This window comes from Emys orbicularis, chromosome 9 (assembly GCF_028017835.1).
Source record: "Emys orbicularis isolate rEmyOrb1 chromosome 9, rEmyOrb1.hap1, whole genome shotgun sequence".
NCBI lineage: Eukaryota > Metazoa > Chordata > Testudines > Emydidae > Emys > Emys orbicularis.
Genome location: NC_088691.1, coordinates 46,317,365 through 46,342,077, shown reverse-complemented (window position 1 = coordinate 46,342,077; position 24,713 = coordinate 46,317,365). Strand labels below are relative to the sequence as shown.

General features: G+C 53.6%; 1 protein-coding gene across 1 annotated transcript in view; it reads right to left on the bottom strand.

Annotated features, from left to right (window-relative positions):
• Window positions 1–24,713, bottom strand: part of LOC135883446 (diacylglycerol kinase delta-like) — a 180,606-nt gene that overhangs the window by 12,644 nt on the left and 143,249 nt on the right. Inside the window, exons 16-25 of the mRNA XM_065410561.1 lie at window positions 19,317–19,415; window positions 17,994–18,093; window positions 16,252–16,359; window positions 8,659–8,755; window positions 7,618–7,725; window positions 6,424–6,537; window positions 4,852–4,986; window positions 4,192–4,358; window positions 3,821–3,938; window positions 682–768 (exon numbers count right to left, since the gene is read on the bottom strand). Coding sequence (XP_065266633.1) covers window positions 682–768; window positions 3,821–3,938; window positions 4,192–4,358; window positions 4,852–4,986; window positions 6,424–6,537; window positions 7,618–7,725; window positions 8,659–8,755; window positions 16,252–16,359; window positions 17,994–18,093; window positions 19,317–19,415 — 1,133 coding nt within the window. The remainder of the gene's footprint in view (window positions 1–681; window positions 769–3,820; window positions 3,939–4,191; window positions 4,359–4,851; window positions 4,987–6,423; window positions 6,538–7,617; window positions 7,726–8,658; window positions 8,756–16,251; window positions 16,360–17,993; window positions 18,094–19,316; window positions 19,416–24,713) is intronic.

Below are 24,713 nucleotides of genomic sequence, written 5' to 3'. Positions count from 1 at the left end.
TCAAATCATGCACTAAGAGTAACTGATCCAGTGAGGTCTGCCTGAGTCTGCAGACAGTCTGAAACAAGAGCTCTATTAGCTAATAGCTCTGTTTGTCTTGGCAATCTGTTAACTCTGGGCCCTAATGATGACAACCCACCCATGAACATATCCATTTTGCTACTGATCAAAGCACGGAAGCAAGGAGAGTGATGATGATCATGTTATGAAGTTCAGCACAGTTTACTGAGGCATTTCATTTTGACATCAGGAGGGCAAAGCTTGGTTTGAGGGAGGAACCAGGCAAAGTACTGCTACTTTTGTGATCTAATGTGAACTCGGGTTGTCTTGTCACCCCCAGGGCCTCAGCTCAACACCTCACATTACATTCTCTTCCCTCCTGGGCTTCCCCATGCCTTCCCCCCATGCCCTGCCCCCCTCACAGCTTCCCCCCGACCCTGCACCTAACCACATCCTCCAGTCCCTGCCAGAGCTTCCACGGGAAGTAGCCCCCTTCCCTGTCCTGCAGCATGAAGCTTGCAGCATGTTCTGCCATTTGCTACAGCTTTGATCTCCATGTTGAATGCAAGGGGGGTTCATGCAAGGGAATCTCACAAACCAGCCCTCCCCCCCCCCCGCAGTCTAGGGCAGAGTAGATTAAGCACCCTAGGGCGCTGGCTCCTCCCCCAGCCATGCACTCACCAATTTTCCTTCCAGAAAAGCTCTGGTTTCAGTGTAAAGGGCTTTCACGCTAACTGACACATCCACGGCCGCATTTCTGCTCAGAAACTGAGAGGAGATGGGTGCAAAGAAAGAGGAGAGAGAGAAGCAATGTTAGTAAGCAGGCACATGGGGACGAGCAGTGCTAAGGGACCAGGGCCTGATGGGACAATGCAGTCGGTACTGCTGCCCCTTCCTGGTTGGCCAAGATGCTTTGGGATGCTGCTGGGTTCTGCAAGTCTGGTTACACCGTGTCACGGTCCTTTCCGCTACCCTAGCGCCCTCAGCAGAGCAGGACAAAGCCTTGGAGCACTGCCAGGAAGCAGCAACAAACCGCAGACCTTGCTGCCCCCTCACACCCTCTTGGCTGAGGCCCAAGTTCTCATCAATTCAGGCCTGTACTTCCATACCTCCCCTTGCCTTAGACCATCAGCCTAGGCAAGCCAGAGATGTCAGCTTGTTCTCCACACAGCAGTCTGCCTCCTGAGTCCACTGCACGCTTCACATCCGCTCTGGGCTCTGGCCTAGCATTTAAAGCCTTCGGGGGCGGGGGGGGGGCTGGGACCAATGTTCCCTCTAATTTTTTACATCCATGTGCAGAATGAATTCTGTTATGTGCACCAATATGGAGGTGATGTGTCGTGGGGGTGGGGCCGAGAGGTTCAGAGTGTGGGAGGAGGCTCAGGGCTGGGGCAAGGGGAGGGGGGGTGAGAGCTCAAGCTGCGGGTGTGGGCTCTGGGATGGGGCCGGGGATGAGGGGTTTGGAGTGCAGACTGCCCTGGGAGCTGTGGCAGGGAGAGAGGACTCCCCCCAGCCCTCTCTCACTGCAGCTGCGCAGCTTTGAGGGAATTTAGGCTAGGACCATGTCATCTTCCATGACCTCAGACCTATACCATCTTCAGGGACAAAGAAACTACATCTGCCCAGAGCAAGGCAATTGGGCGGCAGAGGCAAAGGAGTTTATTGTCGGGCCCAAGGCCTTAGTGGGCGAGAGCAGCATGCGCTGTGGTCTGAGCACATTCAGAGCCAGCACCAACTCCTGGTGAAAACCCGTACACCATCACAGACACTGCTGGACAGATGCTGCTAGCCCAGGAAGGGGAAAGCAGACCCTGCTCTGGCACTGGAGCATGCCTCTATCATCATACTGCATCACTCAGTACTGCAGTGATTGGGCAGCATGTACATAACATTGATCGCTGTGCCAGGTGCTGTACAGAGCCTTGCCAGGCATAGCTGGTATCTACAGGAGGTGGTGCAAATACTCAAACAGGCCTCGGTATATCCAACAGGGGGCAGTGGTGAGACAGGGCCATTAGCCAGTATATAGGGGTAGGAGCACCCCACACACACACCCTGTGCAGGTGCCTTCCAGGGTCATAATTGTCCAGAAACTTTCCTCGGGCCCCTGACAGATAATGACTTTCTGATTAAGTTGTCAGGGTGGATGAAGTAATCTCTTTTATTGGCCCAACTTCTGCTGGCAAGAGAGACAAGCCTTTGAGCTCCACAGAGCTCTTCTTCGGGTCTGGGAAAGGTTCTCCGAGCATCACAGCTAAATGCATGATCAGACAGATCGTTTTTAGCACAAGTAGTTAGCACATATTATAAGGGACCATTCAAGGTAAAGCGGCTCGTTAACACCTCTGTCATCATAGTATGGAAAAAAAGGGGCCAGTGGGTTACAGATTGTTGTGATAAGCCATAAATCCAGGGTCTCTGGTCAGTCCATGATTTTTGGTGTCTAGCAGAGTAATGAGTTTAAGATCCCAGGCTCATCTGTTGAAAGTGTTGTGCAGGTTTCCTTTGAGGATGGGGCCTGATAGGTCAGATAGCCTTGTGAGAATTGTGCTCACTCACAATAACTAGGGTATTTTTCTCTTTTATCATTTTCCTATGTGAGTTCATTTGAGAGCGTCATGACTGTCTGATTTCACCCACACAGTTGTTGTTGGGGCAGTTCGTGCACTGGATGAGAAACACTACATGATAGCCACATGTAGGACCCCTGGATCTTGAAAGGGTATTGTGGGGGTGTTGATCATTGTAGCAGTGGAGATATGTCTGCAGGTTTTGCATCTGTTGTTCTGGTGGGGTCTGGTGCCACTTTGTGTTGGTGTGTCCTGGTCTGTGGGGAGGTTGCATTTAGCAGTGACGATCACAGTAACTCTCCCACTAAGAGCTCGGTGTGGCTCGAAAGCTTGTCTCTCTCACCAACAGAAGTTGGATCAATAAAAGATATTACCTCACCCATCTTGTCTCACTAATATCCTGAGATCAACACGGCTACTACAGCACTGCAAACATGATTCAACTGCCAGTTTTTCAAAAATTTCAAAAATGTCGGGTTTTGGAAACAAATGTCAGGTTTGTCACCATGAGCAGCCAAGGCTTACATAGGTCTAATAAGATCCAATGGATGGAAGTTGAAGCTAGACACATTCAGACAAGAAATAAGGTGTAAATTTCTAACAGTAAGGGGAATTAACTCATGGAAACGACTTACCAGGGTCGTGGTGGATTCTCCAGCACTGGCAATTTTTAAATCCCGACAGGACATTTTTCTAAACTATCTACTCTAGTTCAAATGGGATTAATTCAGGGCAGTGCTAGGGCCAGCGCTATGCAGGAGGTCAGACTAGATGATCACAATGGTCCCTTCTGGCCTTATAAACTACGAATCTCTGATCAACACAGACCCGCAGAGCTCAGTAACGAAAACCCACACGACCCCATCACCAAGGGCTTGGAGCAGGGCTTCCCCCTCCCCGCCCCAACATGTTTGGATAGGTGGAGACAGAGAGAAGTGGATTTCATGTGGGATGTGGGGACGGGTGCTGACATTTCATGCAGCCAGGCAGCCTCCTGCATTTGTATTCCGCCTGTAACTCAGTCTCTGGCTCGCCTGGTCTATTTATAGCTGGCTTAGCTCCTTGTTCTATTTATTTACTGGCTCTCTCTATAATATCCATTTAACCTTTGGCTTCCCCCTTAATCAATCTTCTTTCTCTCTCTCTCCACCGCGCTCCCTGCTACCATCTTTTCTTCGGATTGCACCCACATGCTCATCCCCTGCCTCTCATCCCCCTGGATGTCACACCAGGCGGGCTGTGCCCCTCACCTCGGGCCCGCTGCTGCTCTTGTTGGGAAGGGCCTCGTTCAGGGCCAGGTAACAGGCGTTCACGGCGTGGGCCAGCTCCTGTTCCATGGCTTTGTGGGTTGTGGCTGCCTCGCGGATCCTGCAGGGAAACAAAGGAAGGGAGCTGATGGGAATTCACAGCTTCCGTTGGCTTCTAACCTGGGGAACAGGAAGTCTGGCCCATGGGCCAGGATCCGCATGCAGAGAGGGGATCCCTGGGAAGGAGTCCCTGTCCGTCCCACTGCTCCTTCACCACCCACAGGGGGCACCACTGAGTAGGTGCTTCCTCCTAACCCCAGCCAGCTCCAGACTGGCCTGCTCCCCTGCCTTGTCCCACGGGCACCCCAGCTCACTTGGTGATGAGGGTTTCCGCAGCTTGAGCCATCTGCTGCATCTGGCCATACTCCTCATCGGTCAGGTACTCCATGGATTGCTGGGAGTTGAGGCGGGGCCGCGCCGGGGCTCGGTAGCCCTCGCCCTTCTGCTTGTCCTCCCACGACTTCAGGGTGCTTTCAAAGGCCTGCAGAGAGAAATGGCAATATACAAAAACCTGTAGGCGAACACTTCAACCTCCCTGGCCACACAATAGCAGATGTAAAGGTAGCCATCTTACAGCAAAAAAACTTCAGGACCAGACTCCAAAGAGAAACTGCTGAGCTCCAGTTCATTTGCAAATTTGACACCATCAGATCAGGATTAAACAAAGACTGTGAACGGCTAGCCAACTACAGAAGCAGTTTCTCCTCCCTTGGTGTTCACACCTCAACAGCTAGCAGAGCACCTCACCCTCCCTGATTGAACTAACCTCGTTATCTCCATACTGATTTATACCTGCCTCTGGAAATTTCCATTACTTGCGTCTGATGAAGTGGGCATTCACCCACGAAAGCTTATGCTCCAATACTTCTGTTAGTCTTAAAGGTGCCACAGGACCCTCTGTTGCTTTTTACAGATTCAGACTAACACGGCTACCCCTCTGATACATGCTAGCAGCAGCTACCCTGAGGTCTTACCCTGTCTCTCGTTAGCATCTGGGCTCGGTTCTTGTGTTGGATTTTGATGATCCCTGGAGGCTGGATCCAGGCTTCTCCATCTACCTGCACTGGGACGCCCTCATCTCCCCGAATCGTGATCTTCACCATCCGACACTGCCAGGCAAGCACAGGAGAGGAGGCTGGCACCAAGCAGCAAGGCAGCGCATACGGCCCAGCCAAGGGCTTCACATAGCCCTAGTTAAAGAAATTCTCCCAGCAATTGCGGCTCTGCCATGGCTTGATGCCAGGGAAGTGCTGTCTGTGATGCCAGGGCATGCTGGCAAAGCCATGTCTCCTGCCAGCTGGCACTCTGCTCTCCTGGCAGAGCCACGTCTCCTGGCCCAGTAGCTGGGTTCTGCCAGGAGCACCAGTGCATCTAGATTGTAGACCCTGCTGGGAGGCCTGATTCCTAGCTTGGGTCACTGGCTACAAATTAGCTCCACTCGAGCTAGCCATGTGGCCAGCATGGCTCAGGCTAGCCACTGGAGTTCAATCCCTCCCAAGCCCTGGGTATGGGCTCGGGCAGCAAGCCTAAGCGCCTGCCCATGCTGCCACGGCCACACTGCTATTGTCAGGCCTCAGCTCAAGCAGAGCTGACATGTGTCCCTCTGCCTGAGCTGGGAACCCCACCTCCAGCTGCTGCAGAGCTGTACCATAGGCAGACCCACTCTGTGCTTCTCCGCCAGCACGCGGCCTACCCAGACACACCACTCGCAGGGCGTCAGTTCTGGCCTGCCTGACACCCTGTGCAACGTGGGTGTGCCATGCTCCCAGAGCAGAGCTCATCACTCCATACTGGCAGGGGCACTGCACGCTCATGGGGCACGGGACAGCCCCAATGAGATACAGAGGACAATACCCTTGTCCCAAGCCCCTCAGGCCCAGGGCCGCCCGGAGGGCATGGGACAAAAGGGGCAGTTTGTCCCCAGCCCCCCAAATCCATGGAATCTGAGTTAGCAGCGCTGCAGCCTGACACTTGGTGTCACAGCTCCTGCGGATGGGTGGCTGGGCCAAACTTGAGTGGCGCTGCGACCCCATGCACCAGGTCACGATGGCCAGTGTGGGTAGCCGGGCCCAGCCCTGCAGGACAGGTACCGCCATGGAGGGGTCAGTGTGGGGAGAGCTTGCTTCCAACCCCCACCCCACCACAGGGGGCCTGAGGAGCAGATTTTTCCCCAGGCCCCCCCAAAACCCTCGTGTAGCCCTGCTCAGGCCCCCCAACAAAAGAGCTGCCCCACTCAAACTTAGAGCCTTCCCTGCCCATATCAGCAGGAGGCCCTTCCCGCCCACCAACCTTACTGGAGACCCCCCTTCCCCTCCTCACAGGTCAGGAGCCTGACTCCCACACCTGCCCTTGCCTGACCTCCTGCAGCCTCTTCCGCCCAGGGTGCTCCCTCCCCAACCTCCGTGGGCCTCATGGGAGGGAGGCAGCAATGGGGGGGGGTCCGCCCCCCTGCAGACAGGCCCCATCTGGGCCTCCAGCCACTTGGGGCCTAGCCAGGTGGGGCCCAGCCAAGGGTTAGCTGATCTCCTGCGGCAGCGCTGCTTTACCTGGGCGATGCGGTGATGCTGCAGGTTGATGACTCGCGACATGGCCATCTGGATACTGCCAAAGACAGCAACCACCTCCAGCTTCTTATCATCGAAGGAGGGCGCCCCGAAGTTCTGCAGGGAACAGCACAGCCCCATGACAGCCACCGCCCCGAACCCCTCTTCACCACACTCTGGGGCTCTCTATACAGCTGCATGTCTGTCTGTCCGCCTGGGGCTCTCTGTGTCTGTCTGTCTATACAGCTGTGTGCATGTCTGTCCATCCATGAGTCTCTGTGTCTGTGTCTATACAACTGAGTGCATGTCTGTCTGTGTGTGTGTGTGTGTCTGTCTATACATCTCTGTGTCTGTCTGTCTATATCTAGGCTAAGTTCCATTTCTAGGGACTCTCCAGCTGACCCAAGAGGTTGGAGCTGAAGGGTAATGATAGTGGAGCCAGGGTGGGAGCTGGGTCCAGTTGCGGAGACCAGAAGGTGGGGAGTGGAGGGAGGCAGAAGAGGCCCTGGCAGGAAACCCCAGAGGAAGCTGCCACTGACCTGAACTACCCACACAGCCACCCACAAGCGGAAGGGGAGTGGGGCACTCAGACAGGGCCCAGGGCTCCCCTAACGACTCGGCCTCCTCACAAAGGGTCCTTGCAACCTCAGACTTTTGGCCATAAACGACCCCTGAAGGTCAGGGCTGTGCACTGCAGCACAATGAGCTCGGGGTGTGCACATGAAAACAGCTCTACACTGCTCTAGCCCTTCGCAAAGGGAGTAGCCCCACTTCACAGATAGAGAAACCAGGGCACAGTGAGGGGATGTGAACCCCTAAGGCCACAAGGAGTCAGTAGTGGAGTCAGGCCTAGATTGAAGACCTTCTGACCCCCAGCCCTCTCTGCTCTAGCTACCAGACAACAGTGCCTCCCAGTGAGACAGACTGCCGCCCTTCCAGCCCTTTCCTCAAAACCACCCAGGTACAGACTGCTGTCAGAATCAGGGCCTGAGCTAGATGGGCCCTGGGCTGATCCATCTGATGGGAGGTTGGAGACCAGACCAAGTGGAGCCAGGGCAGATCCATCTGGCAATTCCTCTGTCCCTAAGTGGATACCAGGTCTCTTGTTACAGCTGCACTGAGGCATTTCACCTTCAGATTTATCATTGGCACTATTAGCAAAGAAGCCTCCAACCCCGCCCCGCAGCCGGCACTCACGTTATCCTCCTTCGTGCCGCCCCAGAAGTTGATGCCACCAGCATAGCTGGGGATGTTGAGCACGGCAATCCCCTGCAAACTGGGCAAGGAGATGGTCACCCCATCACACTGAAAGAGAAGACAAGGCAGGCTGAGATCTTCAATGTGTGCCAGGCACCACCTGCCAGCCCAGCCACACCCTCAGATCTGCCCGCAAAGCAGGCCAGGCAGGAACGACAGCAAACTCCTGCATTTTGCTGTGAAACACAGCCCAGGCCTAAGAGAATTCAAGGGAGTCAGGGATTCTGGGCAGCCCGCCGTGATGTTACGGGGCTGGTTTGCAGAAGTCACTGTCCATTGGAGCATCACCACTGTTTCAAGGCACTGACTACCCTTTAACATTCAGCCCCTGCCCTCCAAGAGAAAACAGGAAACACCCAGAGAATCGCCAGCCTGAACTCACTCAGGCCCTCTGCTGATCCCCGCATTGTGCCTCATTACCAAGGCAAACCCATGCTCTGATCCAACCCAAGCAGGGCCAGGAGACTTGGTTTTAAAATAAAATGCAGGAGCCTTGTCTACACTAGGGCTCCCCTGTTCACACCACCAGGTGATGCTGTGCCAGGATGAGCAATGGTGGGAAATCTATGCACACACACCCCCAGCACAGACACAACTGGAGAGTCCCTTGGCTTTCTTACGAATGCCTGCTTGGGCTTTCAGTAACCTGCTCTGCACTGGGACTCAGTGCCTCTCCTTGGGCTCTGTGTTGCAAAGGAAGACGTTTCCATGACACGAGCAAACACAAAGCAGGAGAAGAGACCGGCACCAAGGCAGGGGGCCTGAGAAATGAGCATTGCTGTGGCCTGGCAGCCTAGCTTCTAGCTCTATCTGTGGCCCCCATTCCTACAGTCTCTCAGCACCTAAACCCCAACACCCGGCAGAGAACAGGGATCTATCCAGGAGCCCGCACATGTTCACTTAGCTGAGCACACCTGCTCCTGCTCTTATGCTCCCCCCAGTGATTTATGGCCCCCAGACCAGGCCAGCACCTCTGATTACCTCCAGCTGGACTCGTTGCTCCAGGTTCTTGTAGGTCCTTTGCAGAAGCTCCTTGGTCCCCAGCACTCCGTACCACATCATGTTCTTGGTGCGACTGCTGCAGCGGGGCAAGGGGAGAGAAACGCACAGCTCTGAGCAGGTGCTTTAAATCCAGCCTGGGTGCCTGTCTAACACAGATGCTCTAGCTCAGCCAGAAGTCCTGGGTGGGATGTGGAAGTCACTGGCTGAGGGTCTCTGGGCTGAGTTATAGAGGACATGATCACAATGGTCCTGAAACTCATGGATCTATGTTAAACCAGTCCTGCAGACAACTCCAAGCCCCGGTCGCCACTGGCACAGTGGCCAACAGCCTTATTATGGTGGTGCAATGAGAATGACTTTTAAATATGCAAATTAGACAACAGAGATAGAGATTAACCTAATGACATGCACAGTAATTAACAGGCAACACAGACATTGCAGGACCGGATCTGACAATCTAGTCCCATATCCTGTTTCTCACCAGATGCTTCAGAGAAAGGTGCAAGAACCTGCTAGTGGCCAGGAATAGCTGCCCATGGGGGAAGCTGCTTCCCTCCTTGGTCAATGACTGGTTGATGTCCTGAAACAGGAGGGTTTGTAGCCCTTGGTGTAAAATCCCATCCAATGTAACTGTCTATGTTCTCATTCTCCACAGCAATGTCTGATCCTTTTACTGAATCCTGCTACATGCTTTGCATTCATGATATCCAGTGGCAGCAAGTTCCACAGGTTAATTATGTCTTATGTAAAAATGTTTCCTTTTATTAGTTTTTAATGTGTTACCTTTTAGTTTCACTGAATGTCTCATTGAGTAGGAGAAAAAGTAAACAGGGACACCTGATTTGCTGCATCAATCAGAATTTTATAGAGCTGCTACTGGTCTCCTCTTCAAATGAAATAGTGCCACTCTTTTGAATCTCCCTCCATAGGCAATGCTCTACAGCCCTCTTTATCCAGGAAGGCAGTGTGGCCTCGTGGATAGGGCACTGGACTGGGACTCAGAAGACCTGCGCTCTATTCCTACCACTGGCCTGTTAGGTGACCTGCTTTCCCACTCTGTGCCTCAGTTTCCCCATGTGTAGAACAGGGATAATGGCTCTGCCTCCTTTGTAAAGAGATCTCTAGCTGAGAAGAACTGTATAACTCTCTTAGGCCTGGTCTACACTACGAGTTTAGGTCGACTTTAGCTGCGTTAAGTCGACTTAAACCTGGACACGTTTACACGACGAAGCCCTTTCTTTCGACTTAAAGGGCCCTTTAAACCGGTTTCTTTACACCACCTCGACGAGGGGATTAGCGATAAAATCGGCCTTAGGGGGGTCGGAATTGGTTAGTGAGGACGGAATTCGACATTAGTGGCCTCCGGGAGCTATCCCACAGTGCTTCATTGTGACCGCTCTGGACAGCACTCTCATCTCAGATGCACTGGCCAGGTAGACAGGAAAAGCCCCACGAACGTTTGAATTTCATTTCCTGTTTGCTCAGCGTGGAGAGCACAGGTGACCATGCAGAGCTCATCAGCACAGGTAACCGTGATGGAGTCCCAGTCCCAGTCCCAGGATCGCAAAAGAGCTCCAGCCTGGACCGAACGGGAGGTACGGGATCTGATCGCCATCTGGGGAGATGAAGCAGTGCTGGCCGAACTCCGAAACAGTAAAAGAAATGGCAAAACATTAGAAAAGATCTCCAAGGCCATGAAGGACAGAGGCCATAACAGGGACGCACAGCAGTGCCGCGTGAAAATTAAGGAGCTAAGGCAAGCCTACCACAAAGCCAGAGACGCAAACGGAAGGTCCGGGGCTGAGCCGCAAACATGCCGCTACTACGAGGAGCTGCATGCCATTCTAGGGGGTGCAGCCACCAGTAGCCCAAGCGTGTGCTATCAGTCCCTCTCTGGAGACAGGGAAGCGGGTTCGGCGGACGAGGAAGATGAGGATGGAGAGAACATCATAGATAGCTCACAGCAGCAAGGAAGCGGAGAAACCAGTTTCCCCAACAGCCAGGATATGTTTGTCACCCTGGACCTGGAACCAGTAACCCCCGAACTCACCGAAGACCCTGTGGGCACACAGGGGACCTCTGGTGAGTGTACCTTTGTAAATATTACACATGGTTTAAAAACAAGCGTGTTTAATGATTAATTTGCCCTGGCAATCGCGGCCAGTACAGCTACTGGAAAAGTCTGTTAACGTGTATGGGGATGGAGCGGAAATCCTCCAGGGACATCTCCAGAAAGCTCTCCTTCATGTACTCCCAAAGCCTTTGCAAAAGGTTTCTGGGGAGGGCTGCCTTATCCCGTCCGCCATGGTAGGACACTTTACCACGCCAGGCCAGTAGCACGTAGTCTGGAATCATTGCATAACAAAGCATGGCAGCGTATGGTCCCGGTGTTTGCTGGCATGCAGACAACATCCATTCCTTATCGCTCTTTGTTATCCTCAGGAGAGTGATATCATTCACGGTCACCTGGTTGAAATGGGGCGATTTTATTAAGGGGACATTCAGAGGTGCCCCTTCCTGCTCTGCTGAACAGAAATATTCCCCGCTGTTAACCACGCGGTGGGGGGGAGGGGTGAAGTGACCATCCCAGAGAATTGGGTGTGAGGGGGAGGGGAGTTAGTTGGGTTTGTGCTGCATGTTAAACCTGAAACCGCAGCCCCTCCTTTTACATTGCAAACCCATTTTAAATGGCCAACCCAACGGGTGCTTGGTATGGTTAATGAGAGCAGTACTGTTTTAAACCATCCCCACTTGTTAACAAGGTTAAAAAAGCCAAAAGACTGTGTCTTACCATGGCTGCCTGCAAGCTGAAATCTGTGGCCTGGCACTGCGTGAGTGATCTCTCACACCAAACCGGCAGGCCAAGAGGAAAAATGCGACCTTGTAACGAAAGCACATGTGCTGTGTGATGTGAACAGCAAAATCTAACGTGAAAGAGTGTACCCAGTGTTCTCAAAAATGTATCTTTTTTAAACAACTCTCCCTTCTCCTCCACCAGCTGCAAATGTTTCACCTTCACAGAGGCTAGTGAATATTCGAAGAAGGAAGCGAAGGACGCGTGACGAAATGTTCACTGAACTACAGACTGCCTCCCACGCTGACAGAGCACAGCAGAATGCGTGGAGGCAGTCAATGACTGATTTTAAAAAAGCCCAATATGAGCGAGAGGAGAGGTGGCGGGCTGAAGAGGAGAAGTCGCGGGCTGAAGAGCAGAGGTTGCGTGCTGAAACGCGGGCTGAAGAGCAGAAGTGGCGTCAACTTGTACTCATAAAGCAAGAGTCGATGCTCCGGCTGCTGGAGCATCAAAGTGATATGCTCCTGCGTATGGTTGAGCTGCAGGAAAGGCAGCAGGAGCAGAGACCGCCGCTACAGCCCCTCTGTAACCAACAGCAGGAGCAGAGACCGCCGCTACAGCCCCTCTGTAACCAACAGCAGGAGCAGAGACCGCCGCTACAGCCCCTCTGTAACCACCAGCCCTCCTCCCCAAGTCCCATTGCCTCCTCACCCAGACGCCCAAGAACATGGTGGGGGGGCCTCCGGCCACCCAATCACTCCACCCTAGATGATTTCCACAGCAATAAGTTTTAAAGTTTTAAAGTTTTAAAGTGCAGTGTGTCCTTTTCCTTCCTCCTCCTCCCCCACCCATCCCGGGCTACCTTTGCAATTATCCCCCTAGTTGTGTGCTGCTTCCCTCCTCCCCCACCCATCCCGGGCTACCTTTGCAATTATCCCCCTAGTTGTGTGCTCAATTAATAAAGAATGCATGAATGTGAAGTAACAATGACTTTATTGCCTCTGCAAGTAGTGCTTGAAGAGGGGAGGGTAGGGGAGGGTGGGGTGGTTGGTTTACAGGGTAGTAGAGTTAACCGGGTGCGTGGGGGGGCTGCGATTTCATCAAGGAGAAACAAACAGAAGTTTCACACCGTATCCTGGCCAGTCACAAAACTAGTTTTCAAAGCCTCTCTGATGCGCACCGCGCCCTGCTGTGCTGCTCTAACCGACCTGGTGTCTGGCTGCGCGTAATCAGCGGCCAGGCGATTTGCCTCTACCTCCCACCCCGCCATAAATGTCTCCCCCTTACTCTCACAGATATTGTGGAGCGCACAGCAAGCAGCAATAACAATGGGGATATTCTTTTCGCTGAGGTCACAGCGAGTCAGTAAGCTGCGCCAGCGCGCTTTTAAACGCCCAAATGCACATTCCACCACCATTCGGCACTTGCTCAGCCTGTAGTTGAACAGGTCCTGACTCCTGTCCAGGCTGCCTGTGTATGGCTTCATGAGCCATGGCATTAAGGGGTAGGCTGGGTCCCCAAGGATCACGATAGGCATTTCAACATCCCCAATGGTTATTTTCTGGTCCGGGAAGAAAGTCCCTTCCTCCAGCTTTCGAAACAGAAGAGAGTGCCTGAAGACGCGAGCATCATGTACCCTTCCCGGCCAGCCCACGTTGATGTCGGTGAAACGTCCCTTGTGATCCACCAGGGCTTGCAGCAGCATTGAAAAGTACCCCTTGCGGTTTATGTACTCGGTGGCTTGGTGCGCCGGTGCCAAGATAGGGATATGGGTTCCGTCTATCGCCCCACCACAGTTTGGGAATCCCATTGCAGCAAAGCCATCCACTATGTCCTGCACGTTTCCCAGAGTCACTACCCTTGATATCACCAGGTCTCTCATTGCCCTGGCAACTTGGATCACAGCAGCCCACACAGTAGATTTGCCCACTCCAAATTGATTCCCGACTGACCGGTAGCTGTCTGGCGTTGCAAGCTTCCACAGGGCTATCGCCACTCGCTTCTCAACTGTGAGGGCTGCTCTCATCCTGGTATTCTGGCGCTTCAGGGCAGGGGAAAGCAAGTCACAAAGTTCCATGAAAGTGCCCTTACGCATGCGAAAGTTTCGCAGCCACTGGGAATCGTCCCAGAACTGCAACACGATGCGGTCCCACCAGTCTGTGCTTGTTTCCCGGGCCCAGAATCGGCGTTCCATGGCATGAACCTGCCCCAATAACACCATGATTTCCACATTGCTGGGGCCTGTGCCTTGTGAGAGGTCCATGTCAATTTCCTCATCACTATCGTCGCCGCGCTGCAATCGCCTCCTCCTCCTCAGCTGGTCCTCCTGGTTTTGCTTTGGCATGTCCAGGCTCTGCATATGCTCCAGGACAATGCGCGTGGTGTTCATAGTGCTCATAATTGCCGTGGTGATCTGAGCGGGCTCCATGATCCCAGTGCTAGCTATGGCGTCTGGTCTGAAAAAAGGCGCGAAACTAGTATCTAGAGACCAGGGGAAGAAGGGAGGGAGGGAGGGAGGGGCGGGCGACTGACGACATGGCGTACAGGTACAGGGAATTAAAATCAAGAAAGGTGGCTGTGCATCAGGGAGAAATACAAACAACTGTCACACAGAATCCCCCCCCCCCCCCGAGATTGAACTCCTAAGCCTGGGTTTAGCGGGCCGTTGATTTGACGGAGGGAGGGGGGAAGGAAATGAATACAGAACAAATCTATTTTTTACATCTTAAGATGACAGTGCAGCATGACTGATAGCCCTCGGCATTTTATGGGTGCTTGGCAGCAAATACTTGGCAGCAAATAGTATACTACGACTGGTAACCATCATTGTCCAACGAGGACGGTTAAAGGCAAGGGGTTGCTGCTGTGTAGCAATGTAGCCCCACGTGTGCCAGCCACATGTCTGCCAGCACCCAGATCGCCCTCGGCCTTTTCTGGGTGCTTAGCAGACAATACTTGGCAGCAAATAGTATACTACGACTGGTAACCATCATTGTCCAACGAGGACGGTTAAAGGCAAGGGTTTCAGGCAACCTGTAAATTTACTTGCTTTCAGACCTGAGGAAAGCTCTTCTTGCAGATCTGCTGAGCACCCAGATCGCCCTCGGCCTCTTCTGGGTGCTCAGCAGACAATACTGACAGGACGGTTACCAGTCGTAATAAACCATCTGCTGCCAAAAGGCAAGGGGCTGGTGCAATGCAGCCCTACGGCTGCCAGCCCCACAGCTACCAGCATCCCGAGCGCCGATGAAGGCTACTACTCATGCTGCACCGTCTACCGCCAAAAGGCAGTAAGCTGCTGCTGCTGTTTAGCAATGCAGTCCCACGTTTGCCGGCACCCGGAAGACATATGGTGACGGTGAGCTGAGCTGAGTGGGCTCCATGCTTGGCGTGGTATGTTGTCTGCACAGGTAACCCAGGTAAAAAGGCGCGAATCTATTGTCTGCCGTTGCTGTGACGGCGGGGGAGGGGCGTGACGCAATGTACCCAGAACCCCCCGCGGCACTGCTTTGCATCATTCGGGCATTGCGATCTCAACCCATAATTCCAATGGGCGCCGGAGACTCCGGGAACTGTGGGATAGGTACCCATAGGCACCCATAGTGCAATGCGCCGGAAGTCGACGCTAGCCTCGGTACTGTGGACGCGGTCCGCCGACTTCATGCACTTAGAGCATTTTATGTGGGGACACACACAGTCGGCTGCATAAAACCGGTTTCTATAAAACCGGCTTCTATAAATCCGACCTAATTTTGTAGTGTAGACAAGCCCTTAGGTAGTATTGTTATTCAGCCATCACTTCATCCCTTCTTTTTCTGCTAGACCCTTCTTGGAGACATGCCATTCAAGGTAACTGAGTAGCAGGATTCAATTCCACCTCAGGGCATCCAGTGAGCTGAGCTCCTCTCCAGAGGTTTACATGATCTTGCCAAGACCCTCTGAGATGCTAGTAATACCTGATTGCTGTATGTTTACTCTAGATATATAGGATCTGATTTTGCAGAGACTTCCGCTGGTTCCCACTGGCCTTTGTAAAATGGGATAATTATAAATACCCACCTCACAAGGATTAACGTCCTGGGGCCTAATTAACGAATGTTTGCAGAGTGTTAGAAAATGTTGGGATGAAGGGCATTGGCGCAGTGCACTGCATGGCTCTTGTTAAACAAGCTGTTATTATTGCCACGTGGCTGCATTCCATTCAAGTCAGGCACCATAGGCACCTTCAGCTAAACAGACACGCGGACTCACATCAGAGCAGTGGAGGCTTCATGACAGATAAGGAGCAGCGTGAAGCTCAGCCCAACAGCAGATCACTTAGGCTCTGTCTACACTACAGACTTCTGCCGGCATGGCTGTCAGCCAGGTGTGAAGAGGTGTGGTCTGACTGACGTAACTTGCCGGCACAAGCCCCTGGTGTAGACACAGCTAGACTGGCCACATATGCTTGTCCTGGTGTCACTGGTTTCACTCGGGGCGGCTGGAATAAGCTATGCTGGTGCAAGCATAGCTTGTCCGGTATAAGCTGTGTCCACACTAGGAGTGCTTTGCACTGGTATCGCTATACCGGTAAAGCCCTCCTTGTGTAGACCTGGCCAAAGACAGCTCCCGCCAGCTCCCTGCATAGGTCGCCCCTGGAGTGCATGCCCTGGGGCAGAGGGTATCTTTATAGATGACTCCCTCATGAAATGGGAACTCAGCAATCAAGGAGTTCTGACCTCTGCTCCTAGCCTGAGGCACTTTCCATTTGAGGGAGGTAGGGGGGCTCTTTTGCCTACCTGCACTTTTTGGGGTGCTCGTCCCGTTTGTTGTTGAACTCCAGAGAGATTTTGGCATCCAGGCCTATGCCGAAGTAGTTATTCATGACGCATCTTTCGGAGAATTGTCTGAAAGCAGCAGATGGGGAAGGTGAGGTTTGGACACAGAACAATGCAGCAATGATCACGGGGGTGGAACCGGGAAATGGCAGCAGAATGAAAATATCAGTCCCATTATTGAAACATCCGTATGAGAATCCTTGAGATTTATTATGGGTTTTGAAGAGGCTTTAGAATGCCAGCGACAATTGGAGCTTTGTGATTGGCTGTCAGTCATGTCACAGCCATGTCTGATTGGCTGTCAGTGATGTCATAGCCAACTTTCTAGTCCCCATTAAACACACAGGGTTGATAGTTCTGTGTGTAATGACCCCATTGCAAAATAATAATAGCGTGCACCAGGCCAGGCCATTATTACACTTCTCAAGTGGGGAAAGCCAGGCAAACCTTAACCTAGCCACGCCACATTCTGTTACCAACTCTGCAAAAGATACTGTCTGCTCGTCTGGCATTGTTTAATGATACCAACCGGTCGTGCTTTGGCCAGGCAGATTGTTGGCTGACGACTCACAGATAATTTGCTGATCCTAAACAGCCAGGGGACGATTCTGCTCTCGATTATGCCAATTTTCCATGGATGTAATTCCATGAGCTTCAGTGGAGGGACTCCAGATTTACACCAGTGCCAGAGAAGAATCAGACTCTGGCTTTTTAATTCTGTCATTGATTTAACAAAGACAGGTGAAGGAGCAGATTCCAGCTGCTGAACTAGCTGGTACATCTTTGCTTCCTGGAGATGAATAATATCTTGTGAGGTTAAAGCGAGGAGAGTTAGGCAGGCTGTGTTAAGGACTGTGCTTTCACCAATCTGTACTGCAGGGACAGCACTCAGACACTGCAGTAATAGTCAGACAAGCAGACAGAGAGACAGACACCTCTAAATGTTTTTGTTTTAATTAAATCCAGAATCTCTAAAATTGATCAATTCCAGCTAACAGATGATCAATTTCCCCCCCCCCCCCCCGCCCCAGGGGAGCTCACTGCATAACTCTGAGATGCCTTTGCAGATCCCAGCCTGAAGGTATTATACACCTACAGTTCCAGCAACGGCCACAGCGCCTGAAGCCCAGACGATGCAATCCACCAAGCTCGCTGGTCACTGCATTCTACACTAGTTGGCTTTCACAGGTAGAGCACATGGCTGTCACCCAGCCCTGGTGATGACAAAGTCGAGGGTCACAGTGAGGAGGACGGTGGCCACGTGTCAATTAGCGGTACTGGGGGAAACACACATGGACCTTCAAGGAACAGGATGCTCCCAAACAAGAGGCTGCGAGCAGCCCCCCACCCCTTCCTTTTGGCAGTGTGGCGAGAACGCCCCCACCCGCGAGAATGGAAAGTTCCACTTCAACAAAAACCCCTCTCGTCAGCCAATCAGAATTAAGAGAGTCATATATGAGACTCTCTGGGAAAGAGGAGGAAAACTGGCTGGTGAAAGGCTGATAATGATTGAGACTGAGGTTAAGGTCAAGTGTTGATAAAGGAGAGGCCATGTATCCTTTGTGGCTTTCGGCAAGTCATTTCCTTACCTGGGCCTCAGTTCTCCTGTGTCAAACGGGGATAAGAGCCCTACCCTACGGGGGGGCAGCATCGGAGGCCTGGACATGCGCCGGGGATTAATGTTGCCCAGATCACGTACTCACATGGTGTTGGGATCCTCGGTGAAATGGACAGTGCTGAAGCTGTCAGGTCTATCCAGGAAGATAGATGACGTCGTGGAGGTCACCGTACCCCGCCGGGAACCTGGCCAAAGGGGAGATGCTCTTTAGCAGCCAGCAGCGCCCCTGCCCTTAACAAGCGCATACCCTGCATCCTACCCCTAGCCTGCCTTCCTTAGCCCCCAACACCGCACTAAGAAACCCCTTCACTTCTGAGTGCAGAGGGGACCCCAGTGTGGCACTCTGCTAAGCACTTTGCATGCTGCCACTTTAAATGGGACATGCCCCTAGGGGAGAGTGCTGGGTGTGGCCCTACAGACATGGATTATGGGCAGGTCTGGTGACATGGTTTGTAAATCCCTTGCAAAGAGCCTGGACAGTCTGTCTCCTGATTATCTGCACTCAGTTCTCCCTTCTCACCCTGCTTTGATAATGGAGGGTGCAATACGCACTGCGCTACTTCCCTACCACCAGCAGGGGTCAGGGCATGGGGGTTAGTTAGCCAATTAAGTGGGCTTTGGATCAGGCCCTCAGTCAACAGAAGCCCTTCCATTGACCTCAATCAGCTTTGGATCAGGCTCCTACTGCTCTCCTGCCAGCAGGGGGAGCCCCAGGTATTATTGATTTCCAACACACACACTGATGAGTCAAGGTGGTGCCCTCATCCCTGCCCCAGTCCAGAGAGTTGCACTCCTCTGCTATGGTACCTGGACTCTGCAGGACACAGCCTGCCAGTCTGTCAGAGCCTCCACAGCCCCCTGCACACGGCTGGTCAATTTCCCTTGGAACGCCCAGGCCGGGATCCCTCTGCGGCCTCCAGCCAGCGCCCACACTGCCAAGGCCTGACTGTCCAAACATCACCAGCTCTGAGCCACCCAATGGTGGGCATGGGCGTAGCTTGGGCAGACAGTGTGTGCAATCCCACAGCACGCTCACGTTGCACACGGCCCTAGCAGTCTGACGGCTGGAAATCTCCAGGCTTATCCTGGTTTGGCCTGTCTGCTGTGCTCTGAGACTGTTATTTAGATTGCTCCAGGCGCTATGCGGGCAGCAAAGGTGAGCCCAAGACCAATACCCCCTGCCAGTTACACAACAGCAACCAGGAGTCCTGCTCACAGTCACAGATGCACTGTAGTACGTAGCTGGGGGGCCTCCACTTTAGAAAACGGGGCCCCTTTAATCTGTGTATTTGCCACCCCCAATCCTGCCTTGGTTCCAGCTTCTCCGATCATTTTAAATAACGAGTGACGTGGAAGAGCCCATGATCCTGAACGGGGAGTGGGCTGCATGAACCAGCTGGAGTCTTACCAAGGATTTCGGTCTCTTTGCTGAACTCTTCCAAGCTGTCCTTGCTGGAAGCCGTGATGCTCCGATAGGCTTGAGTCTGCTTGTTCTGCTCATCCACAGCTACACGGGAACAGGCAAGGCATGCAACGTAAAGCCAATGCTAGGGGTATGGCTACACAGCAGTGTCAGCCCAGGGTTCATGGGACTCGAGTCAGTCCATTCATGTCAGGGAACCCTGGGCTGGAGCATCTACACTGCATTTTAACCCTAGGTTAAAGATTTGCTGACCCATGCTCAAACCTAGGGCTCTGGCACCCATATTCCAGTGCGCAGACCCAAGTCAAAGTAACCATATCCCAGAGTGCCTAGTGCCCCCACCAACCCCATCAACACTCTAGCCCTAGGAACATGGTGCACTGTGGGAAAACTCTACTGCCCTGCCTGTTTCCCAACTGTGACATGCTATTGATGGGACTCAGAAACACATAACGACTCCTGTGGTGGCTGTCCTGGGAGCACACGGCAGTGTGAAAAGGCTTTACTCTGAACTGCCCCTAATCTGAGAACTGGGTTCCTCACTAGGCTGAGTCACATGGGCAGGAAAATGCCCAGGGCAGGCCCCTGTTCTGAGGGTAACTAGGGCACCCAGCTCCAGGGCTGCCAGTCTGCACCATGGGCAGTGACGGGGTTTTTGTTTGGCTGGTTTTTATTTATTGTTGTCTGTTTGTTTTGAATGGAGGTGTCCGAGGAAGAACACACACCCCCAGCCTGGCTGCTGCCGGATGCTGAGCGGTGAAGGGCATCCCCAGGGCTTGGGGTGCAAGGTGCTCCAGCACCCCCGGGATCCCTTAGCTCTGCCCCCGCCGCACATGGGAGGCAGGGATAAGGGATCCCTGGGAGGCTGTGGGGTAGTTTTGGGGCTGGCTCCCACTCTCCCACCTGACAATGCATGCAGCCCGGGCGTCCCTGCACACACAGCCCCAGGGAGGGCGGGGAGGCCCGGGGGGAAGGGACAGAGAGCGGAGCAGGACTAAGCGGCTGCCCTGCAGGGAGGGGGAGCAGCAGAGCTCCCGGCTCAGCAGGGCTGGGGCAGGGATGATCCTCAATATCCTGGCAGCCAGGAGCCGCCTCCTGCCAGTCAGCTTTGCTCCATTCCAGGCAAGCTCTGCACAGCAGTGAGGAGGAGCCGGAGCAGGCAAGGGGAGCGGGCTTGGCCAGGCAGTAATGGCGCTTCCAGCCTCTGCGCTGGCTGCCTGCAGCGCTGCTCCTCTGCTGCCAGGAATTCTGGGATAGATAGATCCGGAGGTCTTCCAGGACCCGAGTCAAGCCAGAGCCATGTGCACAGGAAAGCAATAGGGTCCCAGCTTTACACGGGCTCGGACCCTCCAGGTTAGCTAACCTAGGTTAGCGTGGCTGCAAGGGGGGTTAGACTTGAGCTCAGGCTTACATTGCTGCATAGACATACCCTAGGGATGCCCAGCCAGCACCTGGATGTACCCGATGCTTCCTCAGCTCACTGCTGATGGGTCTGACCCTTGCAGGTGTTTCCACTCCACCTCGTAGGGCTGGCTGAGCTCCCGAGGCCCGGGGGGCAGAGGGGTCTCCTGTCCCAGCACAGATACCCCAGCCAGGAGGCCTCTGCAGGTTGTCGTGGCACCTGGTCCTTGGTGAACCGGGCTCTTGCAGGAGCTGCCACCTGGCCCTGACGTTCTAGAGAGTATACAGAGCCTAAAGCCTACAGATGGGGATGCCAGAGATACTGTCTGGACTGGATGCTCAGGACTCCAACCCTATCTGGACCTGCCAGCAGCCCATGCGGTGCCAGCGCAAAATGGGCACAGTGCTCCTGGCAGCTGCGGTTAGAACCAATATTAGATGAGGCAGCTGGAGTCTGGCTCACAGGAGGAAAGGCAGCAGGACTGGGCCCTTCGCTAGTGCCGAGCATAAAGTGAAGGGGCTGGTTCCATGCCCAAAGACCCAGGCGGTATGGCGTACGCTCTAGCATGATGAGAAGTTCACTGGGCAGACAGAACCATCCAGGAGATGGGGACCCCTGCTCTTTTGGCTCCTTCCTGCACTCCACCCCATGCTGCCAGGACCTGTGACCCACCAGCCAGGAGCAATTCCCCTGGCATCCAGGGATGCTGCTCCTGGATTAGCCACTTTTATTAGAGTCACCTCTGAGTGATTCACACTGGTGACTCAGTGTCTCAACTTCACAGAGGGGGAAACTGAGGCCCAGAAGGGTCCAGGCCAAAATGCTCAGCAGGGACCCATGCTGTGGGGTGCCTCTGTTTTGGGCGTCCTGCCTGGCCAGATCTGGCTTGATTTTTAGAAGTGCTGAGCATTAAAAAAAACGGTTACCTACCTTTCGTAACTCTTGTTCTTTGAGATGTGTTGCTCATGTCCATTCCATACTAGGTGTGTGCATGCCCACATGTGTGGTCATCAGAGATTTTTGCCTTAGCGATACCCGTAGGGCCGACTTTGGTACCCCCTGCAGTGCCGCACTCATGCGTCGATATATCAGGCGCTGCCAGCCCTAGGCCCTCTCAGTCCCTTCTTGCTGACAACTCCGACAGAGAGGCAGGTGGGCGGGTAATGGAATGGACATGAGCAACATCTCGAAGAACAATAGTTATGAAAGGTAGGTAACTGTTTTTTCTTCTTCGAGTGCTTGTTCATGTCTATTCCATTCTAGGTGACTCACAAGCAGAATCAACGGAGGTGGGCTTTGAGCTCACGGTCTTGAAGCTTGTAGCACAGCTCTCCCAAACCTAGCATCATCTCAGGCCTGCTGGGTCAGCACGTAGTGCAACGTGAACGTGTGGACGAATGACCAGGTGGCAGCCCGATAGATCTCTTGGATCGGCACCTGTGCCATGAAGGCTGCTGCTGACGCCTGCACCCTAGTCGAATGAGCTGTCACGATCGCCGGCAGGGGCACATTTGCCAGCTCGTAGCAGTAGCAGATGCAGGCTGTGATTCAAGATGAGATTCTCTGGACAGACGCTGGGCGACCTTTCATTCTGGCAGCAATAGCAACAAACAACCGCGTTGACTTACGGAACGGCCTTGTTCTATCAATGTAGAAGGCCAGTGCCCGTCTAACATCCAGGGTATGCAGCCTGCGCTCGTCATCCGTCACATGAGGCTTTGGACAAAGGACTGGTAAATAAATGTCTTGACCAGTGTGGAACTGGGAGGCAGCCTTGGGCAGAAAGGCCGGGTGCAGACGCAGCTGGCCTTTGTCCTTATAAAAGACAGTATATGGCGGCTCCGACGTGAGCACCCTGAACTTGTACACCTTACGGGTTGAAGTTATAGCGACCAAGAAGAAGACCTTCCAGGAGAGAAGGAGAAGACAGCAGGAAGCCAGAGGTTCGAAGGGGCAACCCATGAGCCTCGACAGCACAAGATTCAGGTCCCAAGGGGGGACTGGGTCATAGGTGCCGACTCCATGGGTGCTCTGGGGCTGGAGGCGCCTCCTGACAAAGGGCCAAAGACCTGGCATCCCCCTGCCTGTTGATGTAAGACATCGCAGCTGTATTGTCCATCAGGACCTGCACCACCCTGCCCTTCGGGTGGGGTAAGAACACCTGGCAGGCCAGGCGAACAGCTCTGAGCTCTCCGATATTGATATGAAGGGCTAGATAGTTTTGTAGCCAGCAGCCCTGGGTGTTGCGCTCACACCGGTGGGCTCCCCAGCCCAGATCCAATGCATCCAAGACAGGGTGAGCGATGGAGACGGGGTCACGAAGGGAACCCCCTGCAGCACCGACTCAGGATTCAGCCACCAGTTCAGGGATGAGAGGACGAGAACTGCTCCGATAAACTCTATGTGTTGAACTGGTGTTAACATGGACTTCTCTGTGTTTATTAACAGGCCCAGATCATTGCAGATGGACCGCACCAGATTGAGGCTGTTGCACCCGCTCTGGAGACCTGCCCTTGATGAGCCAGTCATTGAGACATATGAAGATCTGGACCCCTTGATGTCTCAGGTAAGCCACTGCCACGCATTTCGTGAACATCCTGGGGCCCGAGGACAGGCCAAAGGGTAGCGCTGTGAACTGGAAGTGACGCCTGGCCACTAAGAAACGCAGGAAATGCCTGTGTCCCTGGAATATGGAGACATGAAAGTAAGTGTCCTTTAAGTCAAAAGCAGCGTACCAGTCCCCCGGATCCAGGGAAGGGATGATGGAGGCCAGGGAGACCATGCAGAACTTCAACTTCTTGAGAGACTTGTTGAGGCCACACAGATCCAGGATAGGTCTGAGGCCCCCTTTGGCCTTCGGGATTAGGAAATAACGGGAATAGAATCTTCTTCCTTCCATGTCCCGAGTAACCTCCTCTATAGCCCCCAAGCCCAGGAACTTCTCGACCTCCTGAACGAGGAGTTGCTTGTGAGAAGGGTCCCTGAAGAGGGACGGGAAAGTGGGGGTGGGGTGGGAAGGAGGGGCAGCCAAGAACTGAAAGATATAGCCCCAAGGCACTATGTCCTGGACCCAGCAGTCTGACGTAACCCGCGACCAGGCCGAGCGGTAGGGGAAAAGGCAGTCGAGGAAAGGCGGGTAGGATCCGGTTGGCTGACTGGGGTATCACTCTCGGGTGCACCCTCAAAATGATTGATTCTGGCCCCCTGGGTGTTTGGCGGCCCAGGCTGGTCTAGTGAATGGGAGGAAGAAAGGTGACAACAACTAAAACCAGTGTCCCTTCTCCTCGTAGGTCCCTGACAAGACTGCCTGGCGGCAGCGATGGCCAAAAGGGCTTCCTGGCTGATTGAGGCGTGTGCATGCTCAACGAGTGAAGGGTAGCCCTGGTGTCCTTCAATCCATACAGCCTGGGGTCCATTTGATCTGAGAACAGACCAACTCAGTCAAAAGGGAGGTCCTGGATCAAGGCATGCATCTCCTAGGAGAGGCCTGCAGTCTGGAGCCAGGAACTACATCACGTGACCACTGCTGATGTGACCACCCTTGCCGCTGAATCTGCCGCATCCCATGCCTTCTGCAGAGAACATCTGACTGCCGCCGTGCCCTCCTCCACCAGCATGCCCAACTCCTGGGCCAGACCCTGAGGGAGGGATTCCAGGAACTTCTTAAGACTATCCCAGAGATTAAAATTGTACCAGCCCAGCAGGGCCTGATGGTTTGCCACCCGGAATTGCAGGCTGGGAGCTGAATAAATTTTTCTCCCGAAAAAATCGAGATTTTTGGCCTCTTTGTTTTTGGGGGTCGAGGAGGTGGGGACCTGTCTGTCCTTCTCATTGGCCACAGACTCAACTAGCAAGCCCGGGGGTGAGTGGGTATAAAGGTATTTGAACCGTTTGGCCAGCACAAAGTACTATTTCTCTGCCCATTTCGAGGTGGAAGGGATGGAGGAGGGGGTCTGCCACAGGGTCTTGGAGATCTTGAG